This window comes from Thalassophryne amazonica, chromosome 15, assembly GCF_902500255.1.
Source record: "Thalassophryne amazonica chromosome 15, fThaAma1.1, whole genome shotgun sequence".
Taxonomy (NCBI): domain Eukaryota; kingdom Metazoa; phylum Chordata; class Actinopteri; order Batrachoidiformes; family Batrachoididae; genus Thalassophryne; species Thalassophryne amazonica.
Window position 1 is genome coordinate 15,663,607 of NC_047117.1, and position 13,062 is coordinate 15,676,668.

Genomic DNA, 13,062 nt, shown 5'->3' on the forward strand with positions numbered 1-13,062 from the left:
CGTTTTAGTTTAGTTTTTTTTCGCGGTTTATTAATGATTATTATGTTTATTAGACTTGTAATGGCCCGATTCCATCTCTAAGTCATCACATATCCCCTCCTACCGTACAGTCAATCCGTTATTTATTATTATCATTGTTATTATTATTGCTATTATCAGGTTATATTTCATTTGTAACAAGATTAATCTCGGGCCTATAAGTGTTTGGACAGGCAGTCTCTCCATTTTAAGAATCCACAAATAATTCAACAAACTAAACATAAGGTTTATTTCCAAATTGAAAAAGGTTAAATACCGCGCTTTTTTCCCCTCGAAACGGTCACGTGATTCGGCCAGAGGGTTCAACACCGATCTGAACGAATTCAGATCAATGGATCAGTGCGACTCGAGCTTCGAACCTGATAGGCTTCATTTGGGCAAACACAAGCTTCGGAGCTTCGGTGTCAGATGAGACGTCTATTCGTGAGTTAGCAGCAAAGTTAGCATTGAATTTAGCAGTTAGCAGTGAGCTAAGGGCTCAGTATGGACGTGGAGTTTGCGGTGTTGCTGCCTCGTGTGTGTGACGCTCTGGCGGACTCAGTGAAGCCTCTGACTGATGACACCAGCCTGGAGAAACTGCTGGACTGGTTTACAAGCTTCACCAAGGCTGGTTAGCACTTCACGTTGGATGCTTTATTTACACAATGTGCCCACAGTTTGTATTTAGATAGGCGGAAATTGTTCAAAGATTTGTCAGACTGTGGATTGACTGTGTTTTCTTTTAGGTCAATTTTTTCTGAGAGTAGTTACTCGCTTTTAGTGGACAAAGCTGTGATTAAGTTCCTTCATTCCACCAACCTCTATTTGAGAGTCTAACATAAGATAAAGTATTTAACTATTACCTGTGGGGGGCAGCATCATGCTACGCCAGCGTACAGCCTGCCGGAATCTATTAGAAGAAGAAGATGAAGTTTGTATTTACTGCCTGAAATCTGAGCATCAAAATCTTAATTTGCTTCGTCCACATTTACATCAGCTAGTGGCTGGTGTGGTGGACAGAGCTCGAAGGAGATGTGACCATACTGGAATTCTGTTACAGCACACTTCCATAAGTATGCAGACTTGCATGATTTAGGACATAATGTTCAAATTTCAGGACTGTGCATTCCAGAGAAAACAAAACAACTCCGGTCAGAGTATTCCCTCCCAGAAGCACTGCCATCAGAGATGGGACAAAGTCACCATCAAGACACACACATGTCATAAATCAGCAAGTCCCAAGTCAAGTCTCAAGTTATAATGAGCACCAATTGTTTGCAAGCTGAGTTGTGACTTGAGTTGGGACTTGCAGATTGATGACTTGAGAATGACTTGACAGTGACTTCATCCCACCTCTGCCCTAGATGTTAAATAACTCCAATTTTGTTGCGCTTCCTCACTGTGGGGTCGTGAGCCCATGTGCAAAGTTTGGTTACGATCTGTCAAACCATTACTGAGATATAACTTCACTTCCTGTTTTGCATCTTTGCTACCTGTTTCATTTGGCTGTGACAGATGGGTGGTCTTTGTGTGTGGACTGTCCACATGTTGGGATATTATGTTGACACTCAGCTTGTTCTTACTTTGTAATGAAGACCAGATAGCAGAGTGAGATAAGGGGTTTGGCGGATTATATAGACCTGGGTTCGATTCCTGGTCATGCTCCCTATCTGTGTCCTTAGACAAGACACCTTATCTGTATTGTCCCAGTTCACTCAATTGTAAATTGGTACTGACCTTGGGTGGGGATACAACCCCTGCACTGGGGTTCCGTCCAGGGGGAGTCGTTGACCCTTTTCCTCTTCAGAATCCAGAGATAAGCATGGGCACTACTGGGCTTGGTGGCTGTTAGATAATATCTGTGCTAATTCCTTATTTTATGTTAGTGGTCAAGTATTAGCCTTTGTTATTTGATTGGAAGTCTCTGAGATCTGGTTTAAAGTTTAAACATAAGAGTTAAGTTTCACTTCCATCAGGCATGTGCAAGTTTTAGATACAGGGAGGGCTCCCCCTATCTGTGAGAGTCAGTAACATATAGACTAAACCACACCCATTGTAACACCCACATTGTATAAAAGTGTTGTGCGAGCCATCTTTGTCGTCTTTTCACAAGATGGACGTCATCTATGAAGACTCAGGCCTGGTTTCCAACGTGACCTTCAATAAATTAAAAATGAGGAATATATTGATGTGGTTCTTTGTAGTAAGTTACATAAAGAACTGGGGGAAATTACAGGACTATATAAGACTCACTTCTTCTACTTTATTGTACATGCTGAGGAAAATGCCTGGACAGATGTCTACATATTAAACCTGTGCTACTGTCCAACTTCCGTCCTGATAAAGGAGGATCCCTGCTCGAGTTCTGTCCATGTCTACTTGAATTCATATCCACAGTGATTCACAACACATCTGCACACCCCGCTGTCCTCGCCTTCGCTCTGAAGCTCACTGGTTTAATTGGTGCCACGCCAGATGGCTTCAGCATGCTTCAAGTATGACTCCTGATACCTCTACCTATAATTTTACTAAACTCTTGTATTGGTAATGGATTTTTGGGGATTTGAATAATCTTTTATGACTGTTCCTTGCAGGAGTTCTCCATTCTTGACCTGGTATTTAACCATCAGCACTGGGAAGAAACAGGACTGTGGGAGGATCCCAGTATCCGGATTGGTTGGATCCAAGGATTAAAGAGCCTGCTGCAGCACCAAAAGGCTCTAAACATCTTATTAAAAACAGGTGTGTCTTTGTGTAGATGTTTTCTTGCATATTTCACATTTTAATCCAGATTTGATTATGTTCTGGCTCCTCTTTGTTATGTCAGATGGGGAATTTTCCCATTTCACGTTCATAATTCTTGACATATAACTTCACATTGTTTAGTGGTTTTTTTTTTTTTTTTTTTTCTTCATTCTCCAGATTTCCTTGGTGTGCTTCTTCAGCTTCAGACTGATTCCAGCATATTTGTTGCCTCAGCTGCCAATCAGTCTCTTGTCCACATCCTGGTCTTCTGTCAGCCAGATTCCTCCGCAGGATGTAATGGTGTTTATAAGAAGGAAGAGGACGACATGTTAGCACCTGTTTCTTTGGACATAGTAGAAACCAGTGCTGAGTATGCTGCTGTCATCACTGAAATCACAAACTACCTCAGGGAGTCACTCGTTCCCCATGAAAACAGCAAGCTTCATCAGAGTCTGCAGAGTCTCAAGCTGCTGGCACTGTTCCTACACCAGGTCAGACCTCCTCTCAGACAGAAGCTACTCAGGACATTTGGACCCTCTCTGGAGACCCTGGTGCAGGCAGGTTACAGCCACCTCACGCTGCCTCTGATGGATGTTATTCTGGCTGCACACAGGTAGGTTGTAGGTAGACTATCAAATTAACATAAGGAAAGTAAACTGGTTGGACACCGCAGTCATGCCAATTTGATTCTTGTACCAGGGAGCCACATCCCTGCCACATTAATAGGATCCCTTCACAGGGATCCTATTAAGTTCTACAGCTCTTATGAACACCTCTTTCTCTCCTATAAATCCCACTGTACCTTTGCACCTCACTATTGAGCCTTTTCCATCCTTACATCGCATCCCAGACTCTATGGCCTACTGACAAGCGTCTGCTGTCCATTCCCCCCACACCAGACCACAAACACAAGCAGCCTTCATTGCGGCAGCCTACAATATTTGGAACTCTGTTCCATCAGTGATTTGTAGTGCTCCTTCTCTGAGCATTTTTAAGAGTTGTCTTAAATCTTACCTGTTCACTATTCCCTTTAAAGTCATTAACTCCATATGAAGAGTTCAGATGCAAAACCCAGTATCTCCAAAACCATAAATTATTAGTTGACGTCAACATGTACTTGGCTGTCAAGGGGACCATCAGTGCAAAATATGAAAGAATTTGAACAAACTGTTTTCATGTTATTGATGAAAGACTGTGCATTTCCTCATAGGGGTTCCTTTAAATCTACTTTAAATTTCAACTGCATTTTTCTCCATTTGAAAAAAAAAGGACTTATTGGGTTTTGCATCTGAACTCTTCATATTCCCCTTGGTGTAAAGCACCCTTGAGGTAATTCAAAGGTACTAAGTTGTTATTATCACAGACATAGTTATGTTGACATAGTGGGCAGCATATTGTTGCAGTGGTTCATACTTTAGCCTCACAGGAAAAAGGTCCTGGGTTGAAATCCCCCCCATGCCCATCCATTCTCTTTGGACATCTGGAGTTACATCAGAAAGGACATCCAGTATAGATCTTGAACCAAGATGTTCATGCTAATCATGGTTATTGCAAACATGTTCTCATTGCTATTTATACCACTGTGGAAGAAAAAATGGTTGTTTCCCTCATGTCTGCAGAAGCAGAGCGTAGTAGGCCAGGGTCATCCCTTGCCTGCTGTCTGTGTTGATATGACACGTGTTTCATGACTAAACATCTGATCATGGCCCAGACTAGCCAAAGGCCATGTTGGTATTATGAATTTGTTTTTACTATGGCACACAACTTTCTGAGTGTGTAAAGCCAGAAGGCTCAGTGGGTACGCTGCATGCTGTACCTGGGAGTCTCCTGCAGGTGCATCTGTTTTCTGCTTCAACTGAAATTAAATCTCTCTGTATCGTATGACTGAATCCTGAGTGCTCCTTGCGTCACCTGTCTCATTTTATGCTGACATCATCACAGAAATTCCACAACAACCACCAACCGTGACATCAGCATGGCATGTTTGATGAAGCTTGACATGATTACCATATTGCACAGATCAGGCTTTGTTCAGATTACATTGCACTAAGCGTCTCATTTTATTATCGAGTCTAGTGGTGCCAAGCTGTCTCAAACTACCTAAATCAGGGTAACCATTAACACTGGCCCAGTAGTCCCACAGCATTTCTTTTGGGTTTTGGGCCACCAAAAAGTTCACATTTTGCTAACTCAGTGGTAGGGAGTTAAAATTTTTGAAATGTGTACGGCACAGTGGCATGTTGTGTGTTCACAACGTTCAACAAGGAGCAGCAAAGATTTTTCCATCCACCTTCTGAAGGGTCGCTAGTGAAATCTGAGGGCGGGGTCCAGTTATTGACTCAGTGAGGCCAGTGGGTAAAAACTCAGACAAGAGTGATGTTCAGATTCTTTGCTGTCCTGCTTAACTTTGACTCCTATTTTGACGTTTCCAAGGTGCAGTCAAAGAAGAAACCGTGTTATTCATGAAGTGCCTTTTAAATGGATTTCTCCGCTGCTGCACAATGACTGTATTCATGCATTCATAGAAGGCACATGATGTTGCAAAGCTTTATGCAAAGAGAAAGATGTAAAATATGGCTTTGACAGTAACATGTGAGTCTCTGTTTGTCTTCAGCAGCTCTAATTGCGCAGAATCAAACCCACATTTCTGCCGTCTCCTCTCAGCCATGTTGAATGTGAACCAACCCTTTGACCTCATTCACGCTGCAGCTGCTTTTCTCCGCCGGGACCTAATGTAAGAATTTGCTCACAGCATGATGTCATGCTCATACCTCACTTTTTAGATTTCAATTTGTCAACTCATTGGAATCTTTTTTGGGGGGGCGGGGGTTGTTTCTGTCTAGTGATGCTGTCCACACAGGTCGAGCTGTGAGAATACTGCTGCTGCCTCTGGATATTATTACGGGCCAGAGTCTACTGGACATGCACACATCTGGTAAAGGACATGCATGTACACAGCAAAAACTAGGAGAGAACTTGACAGAATGCATACCTCTGCTAAGTCTCAAAATGTCCCTGTTGTATCGTATGTGTGTGTGTGTGTGTTTAAATTTAACAGGTCATATACAAAAAAAAATTCAGGTTGGAGGAACTTTGTTTTACTTCTGAAAACAGCTAGCTTGACATAGAATTTCAGAAAAAAAATTGTACCTTTTTAATGATTTATTTTCGCATTTATTTTTACAACATATATTGCACATGATATTAACTTTCTATATGAACTACTTACCATAAAAGCCATTCACATAAACAAACTGACTAGAATGAACTTCTCAGATACATGGCTGATTTAAGCTGATATATTAGAAAGAAGTACATGGGGGGCACTCTGTGACTAGGGCTGTAAAATACTGAAATAACTTTAAAACAAGTTGTTTCATAGAGAGCGGGTTTAAACAATTAGTAGTGTGCAGCTGTGCACCATGCATGGCAGCGTGTGTGTGTGTGCATCATTATAAAGCACTTTGAATGTCCTTCCTTAGGTGGAAAGGCTCTATAGAAATGCAGACAATTTATCCAGATCTGTAACCTTTACAGTTTTAATTCTCTTCAAGATGTACAAGCATGTAGTGGTTTATAACTATGTACAACCAGTTAATGACATTTTTTTTGTTTGTGTGTGTAACTCTGCTGAATATCCAGCCAGTAAGCAGATGGGAGTCAAAGCATAGACTTTAAAGAGGTTTTTGTGGGGTTTTTTGTCAGCATGTTAAAGTAATAAGTTTTTATTTCTGCTGCAGATCACCTTCGGGTTTCAGTGGTGGAGCAGCTGCAGAGTAAAACCTTGTGCATCTCCCTGCTATGCGCCTGTCTGACAAGCACACAGCAGATCACACTCACGGTGAGGCTGCAGGAACAACAGGGAGACCAGACACCACAAAACAGTTTTTATTTCTTAAATTTGGAAATGACGCTAACGTGGCTGCTTTTGTCGCTCTGTCTGTCTGTCAGCCTCCTGACTTCCTCCCCTGTCCTCCGCTTTTAATCGTCACTGCGGTTTTGTCACTGTTACGGATCTGCAGGGGCCACATATCATCACCCTCATCTGCCAGCTGCAGGGAGGTTTTCAGGAACATCATCGGCAGTGGCAAAGTTCAGAAATGTGCTCTGGAGACTCTGGCAGCTCTTAGTGACAGTCCAGGTAGAACTGAGGACGTGTATAAAATAACATAAGGTGCTGTTTTTCTGTATGTGATTGCAGTGAGAGACTGGAACCTAATAAAGTCACAATAGGCTGAAGTGAAGGCCAGTCGACTTAAGTGATACACATACAGTTCACAGAAATAGATATGTTAAATGATTTACCAATGCTGCATATGCACTAATAGTTTTGTGTGCAGCCAAACAACAGAACATTCTGTCCTTTTTTTTTTTTTTTTTTTTTTGTAATTCAGGAGCAAAGGAGAAGATGAATGAGGCGTTCACTGTTCTGATAGAATATTTGAACCATCCTGACTGTGACGCTATTGTAAGTGTGCGTGTCTGTCCGTCCATGTCCATGCTCACATACAATACTTGAATACACTGTTTTCTTTGATCTTGTTTGTCATTAGTGCTACTTGGGTTCAAAGCATTTAAAGGGGTGATGAATAAGTTCTGTGAAGTGCCTTTTTTGTATCATTGCGCAGCTTGTTCTTAATCTGCTTTAACTTTACTAACTGTGTGTTCTCAGGTGCTTCACAAGTCCTACCAGGCCGTAGTAAAATGGGTGGGTGTCTGCACGGACACGTCCTGTATAAAAGATGAACTTAAACAAGGTAGTTGTCAGCATCCACCTCATTACAGACGATGAAGGCCGAGACTCCAGATACAGAGCAGAGGGGTGGTTTTATTCTTTATTGTGTGTGTCTCTGTTAGATCTCATCACAGTCGTGAAGAAGCGTGTGTGCGACATGCGTTGGGAGGTGAGAGATTCAACTGTGGAGTTTGTGGAAAGCTGGCAAGTGTGCGTTTCCACGCAAAATCACCTGAGCGGGTGTGCAGTGCCTCTGAAGCTCTGCTGGGCTGCTGTTCCACTCCTCTCCTTGTGGAGGCGATAAAGGATTCAGAGAGTTACGTGAGAGCCAGCGCCATCTCTGCCCTGGCACAGACGCTGGCACATGGCTGGCAGCAGGGGGCAACGCTAACACGTGAGCAGGTAAGCAAGATAGAGACTGAAAATGTTTTAATATTTGAACAAGTCATAATTAGACTGTATATCTGCCACAGGACAAACTGTCAGTAACATCACCCAAGGCTTTCTGAAGAGCAGGTTTGTTACCAAGCTAGCTAAGGCTAACAAGCTAGGTAATCTGGGTTTGGGAGATTGATTAATGCATATGTTCGAGAGTCCCGCCCATACTGATTCACGATGAACTCATTAATGCATAAAGGGGTGGAGCGTGGGTGGCTCCATGGGTGGTGAAAAAAGCCTGAACATGCCCCCCTCTTAGAGTATGAAGCGCCAGCTAACAGGCTAACCTCAGTTCAGGTATAAATGACTTCTGATTTCAAGCCAAAATTCAGGCTTGAGAGTTGCCGCTTGCTGTAAACAGGTTTGTTTCTGATGTAAATTTAGACATTTTAGCAGTTTTCTGTAGGGGTTGACACTCTTTTGAAGACAGCCACAAGTGGCCATTTGAGGTACTACAGGATTGGCACTTCCGCATTGGCCTAATTTTTTAGCAGTGGAGGTTGCCACTTGCTCAGGAAGTACAGGTGTGATTACAGCAGACTCATCGTCATGGCAACTGATTTCCCATGTTGGTAAAAATGTGTAAATTAAAATTTTTGGAAGAAAAGTTCTAAAATAATGCCAAAATAAGGCAAAAATAATGTGGGAGGTTGAGCAAAATATAAATTTAATTAATTAATGAAACAAAAAAGTAACAAAGGATAACGACGAGTACAAATAAATAAAAATACAGCTGTTATAATTATTACATCAAAACAAGTAGACAGCAGCACTGACAAATAATAAAACAAATGAGGAAATGTGTTAAAAGGACATGATCTAAACTTTTAACAGATAGTATGTCACATGTAGTTCATATCATTCTTAGTAAATATTTAGTGTTTTGAGCTGTTTTACTCATTTTCTATTAACAGTTAAAAATCAAGCAAAACCATAATATAATAATCAAACATAACATCCTAAGCTGGTGTCACAGGGAAAGAAATCGACACAAAGGATTGTGCGTGCACAAATGATTTATTATGTGCTAACAAATTATGCACACTTGTTCCAGATTCTGCAGCACTGTTTTTCCTGTAAGTCCTGAATGTCTTTGCTTATTTTGCAAACTGAGCCATTTATAGTTCCAGAGAAAACAACAGCAAAACATAAAATTGAAAAAGGTTTGATTGTTATTGATTTTGTACCTACAATCCTAAAATGTCCACTTTGTGTATTAGAGGATAAGCTACAACAACTTATTCACAGATGAATTACACAATGAAGTTAAGATTTGTTTGATTCATGAGATGTTGAGCAGATTCAACAGTTTTTTTTGACGGATGCAGAATGACAGTTTGATTGTTAATAGTCGCAACCTGTCTGTATTATAAAAATGCTAATGACATAAATGCCACATTTCTTTCTCTCCAGATCGACCTAGTGAGCGTGCTGCTGGAAATCCTCTCCAAAGACACGGAGGGTTTTGCCAGGAGGGCGGCCGTACAGTACTTCATCACGTGGTTATCTTCATGGCCGTCACTCACACCTCCATCGTCATCTCTGCTGATGAAATCTGTGCCTTCGGTGCTCTCGCAAGGAAGCGCTGACCTGGACTGGGAGGTCAAGGTTCGTACGCTGGAGCTCGCAGAGCTGCTGCTGGAGGAAGCCTTGAAAGGTCAACGGCCACACCCATACGCTGTGGTTCCTCATCAGGCCTGCACGCAGCGCTCACACACGCTTGGACAGAATCATGCAGGCCCTGATGGCGCAGAGTCCGATCTGAACGTTACGTTGCGCAATCTGGTGGAGCAGGGAGTGATCGCGGCATTGCTGAGTGGTCTGGTCGACTGTGATAGACCTGTCGGTCTGAAGGCCTGCAGACTGCTGATAACACTCAGAGACACAGTCTGCGTCCTGAACACACCTGTTGCCATGGCAGCAGTGACCACAGTGTCCTGTGAGCTCCATGCATGTGGCTGGGGGCTGGAGATCAGACGCATTCTGGACATGCAGAAGTGTGATTGTCGTGTGGAGAGATCAGAGGGTCTCGATGGTCCAGGAAAGGTCGATCCTGAAGAGGACGGCTGCGTCCACATTGGTATATGTGAGTTGTTGTGGACTTTGTCTTTGGACGAGAGGTTGGCTGTTCTGACTCAAAGCAGTGACCACGTTCATAACTCTGCCGTCTCTCTGCTGCAGGACATACTGACCACTAGTGTCGCACACACTCATCCAGACACACAACCAGGAGAAGGTGTGATAGTGGACTGCTACTGACACAGACTGACGGTGGACAGTGACCGTATCACTCTGTAACACTGTGGACAGCTGACTGTGTATTTTTATCAAAAGCCGTCCTGCCTGTGTGAGCGAAAGCCGCTACAGTGGATGTGACTGTAAAAAAGAAATGGGATGACTACACGGGATGATGGTTACACTCAGTAACAGCACCCGTGGGCACGAAGACAGTGAGAGCCACGCCCATCTGACATTTGACTTGTCCTTCACCTAAATGACTGACCTCTGGCTGACCTTACCAAGGCAGTTATAGAATACACATCTGGTCCAAATAGACTTGAAAATCTAATTCCTTCACCTTGACCTTTGACAGAATTAATTCTTTAAGGGCAGTTTTGGGGTCAGCCATCGCTGTCACACCAAGCTTGGTGGAAATCAACTTAAAGGACCTGGGAAGAGTACATGACCTTGTCCCTTATGATTGACCTTTGGCAGTTTTGACCTTCTTGCTGGGCAATTCCAGAATCCACCTATATACGTATTCCAGGTTTGGTACAAATTACAGTGAAAACCAAATTTTGACCTTTCACCCCAAAGACCTTGACCCCAGTAACTGACCTGTGGTATATTTGATTTGCCCACCTCCATGTGTCCCACATCTGGGGGATGTCAGAGTGAAAAATCTAAATTTTGACCCAAATGATTTCGACCTTTTACCAAGACTAACCCTTGACCTTCATCCCCTGATGATGTTTGATGGAAATCTCCTAAAGGACGTGAGAGACATCAGGCAACAAACAAACACTGCTCAGATTGTAGTATGATACTGCTGCAGTTTTTTAAACACATTTGTTATAGATTCTGTTGTCTTGCCACAGTTTCCCCCTCCCCTGGTGGTTGGTTTTGCACTCAAGCACTGAAAAGCCAAACAATGTTCTTTTGAATTCCAGCAGGGGGCAGTCACGGGTTATGGTCAACCAGGTTACACAGTGCTCTAATTAACTCATTACTTAATCGTGTCACTTCTAACAGCAGCTTCGTCTTGAGGAAGCACTTCTCTGTCCTATTTTTGTTTTGTGTCATTTAGTTGTCGTCGTCCTTGCAACTTTAATGCTATTTAATTGTGACTGTACATAGTGTGAAAACATTTCTTTCAGTGCAGTGTGAAATTATTGGAGCAGACACACGGTGACAGAATTAGATCATCTGCCACGTTGAACATCATGTTCACATTCATTTTTTTAATGTTACATTTTAAATAAATAAAACAACAACAATATAACATACAGTTTCAACTATTCCTGAAACATGTGCTTGCAAATAAAGAAAAGGAGAGAAGAGACATAAATCACTAAGTCACAAATACATCTGCATATAAAGTGGAAACTGGAAAGTATTCACAGCACTTCACTTTTTCCACATTTTATTTTACAGCCTCATTTTTTCCCCTCAAAATTCTACTCACAACACCCCATAATGACAACATGAAAAAGGTTTTTCTGAAATTTTTGCAAATTTATTTAAAAAAACTAAAAAATTACATGTACTTAGCTATTCAGGCCCTTTGCTCAATACTTTGTTGATGCACCTTTGGCAGCAATTACAATCTCAAGTCTTCTTGTATATGAACCGTCACGTCTGAGGTCAAGAGCACTCTGGAGCAGGTTTTCATCCAGGATGTCTCCGTACATTGCTGCATTCATCTTTCCCTCAGTCCTGACTAGTCTCTCAGTTCCTGCTGCTGAAAAACATCTTCACAGCATGATGCTGCCACCACCATGCTTCACTGTAGGGATGGTGCCTGGTTTCCTCCAAACATGACACCTGGCATTCACACCAAAGAGTTCAATCTTTGTCTCATCAGACCAGAGAATTTTGTTTCTCATGGTCTGAGAGTCCTTCTGGTGCCTTTTGTCAAACTCCAGGTAGGCTGCCATTTGCCTTTTACTAAGGAGTGGCTTCCATCTACCATACAGGCCTGAATGGTGGATTGTAGAGATGGTTGTCCTTCTGGAAGAGGAATGCTCTAGCTCTGACAGAGTGACCACCGGGTTCTGACTAAGGTCCTTCTTCACCGATCACTCAGTTTAGACAGGTGGTCAGCTCTAGGAAGGGTCCCGGTGGATCCCAACTTCTTCCACTTACAAATGGAGACCACTGTGCTCATTGGGACCTTCAAAGCTTCAGAAATCTTTCTGTGCCCTTCCTTTGACTTCATGCTTGGTTTGTGCTCTGTCTTGCACTGTCAACTGTGGGACCTTATATGTAGACAGGTGTGTGCCTTTCCAAATCACATCCAATCAACTGAATTTACCCCAGGTGGACTTCAGTTAAGGTGTAGAAACATCTCAAGGATAATCAGTGGAAACAGGATGCACCTGAGCTCAATTGTGACCTTCATAGCAAAGGCTGTGAGTACTTATGTACATGTGATTCCTTAGCTTTTTTTTTTTTTTAAATAATTTTTAAAATTTTTCAAAAACACTTCTATCACATTGCCATTGTGGGGTGTTGTGAGTAGAATTTTGACTCAAAAATTAATCAATTTTAGAATAAGGCTGTATCATAACAAAATGTGGAAACAGTGAAGCACTGTGAATTATTTCTGGATGTATTGTAATTGGATACTGACGAGGTTTGGTCACTTAGCAACAAGATAATGAGGGAATTGCAGAAACCTGACTTTGAAACTAGAGCAGCATATTGCTGCCACACCCGTTAAAAACGTTTTGCTCAGTATCACATTATATAACATGAAACTTTTCACATTATAATATTTTCAAGTTCTTACAACACACAGCATTATCATGTTTTTCTGTAACAGCAATACAATTCCATGTAAAATGGAATCAAAAAGTTTAAAAATTTGGGACTGCATACAAAAAGTGTCATTCTTACAATGTTCA

The 13,062-nt window shown here is 42.1% G+C and overlaps 1 protein-coding gene across 1 annotated transcript; it reads left to right on the forward strand.

The window, feature by feature from the left end:
• The first annotated feature begins 393 nt into the window (after window positions 1-393).
• Window positions 394-11,876, forward strand: brat1 (BRCA1-associated ATM activator 1). Its single transcript, XM_034188786.1, is given in 13 exon segments — window positions 394-649; window positions 2,365-2,513; window positions 2,613-2,760; window positions 2,941-3,376; window positions 5,378-5,497; window positions 5,607-5,698; window positions 6,504-6,604; window positions 6,715-6,904; window positions 7,158-7,231; window positions 7,436-7,520; window positions 7,621-7,689; window positions 7,692-7,900; window positions 9,350-11,876. Coding segments are annotated over 13 exon segments (2,646 nt in total). The 5' UTR covers window positions 394-522; the 3' UTR covers window positions 10,196-11,876.
• The last annotated feature ends 1,186 nt before the right edge of the window (window positions 11,877-13,062 follow it).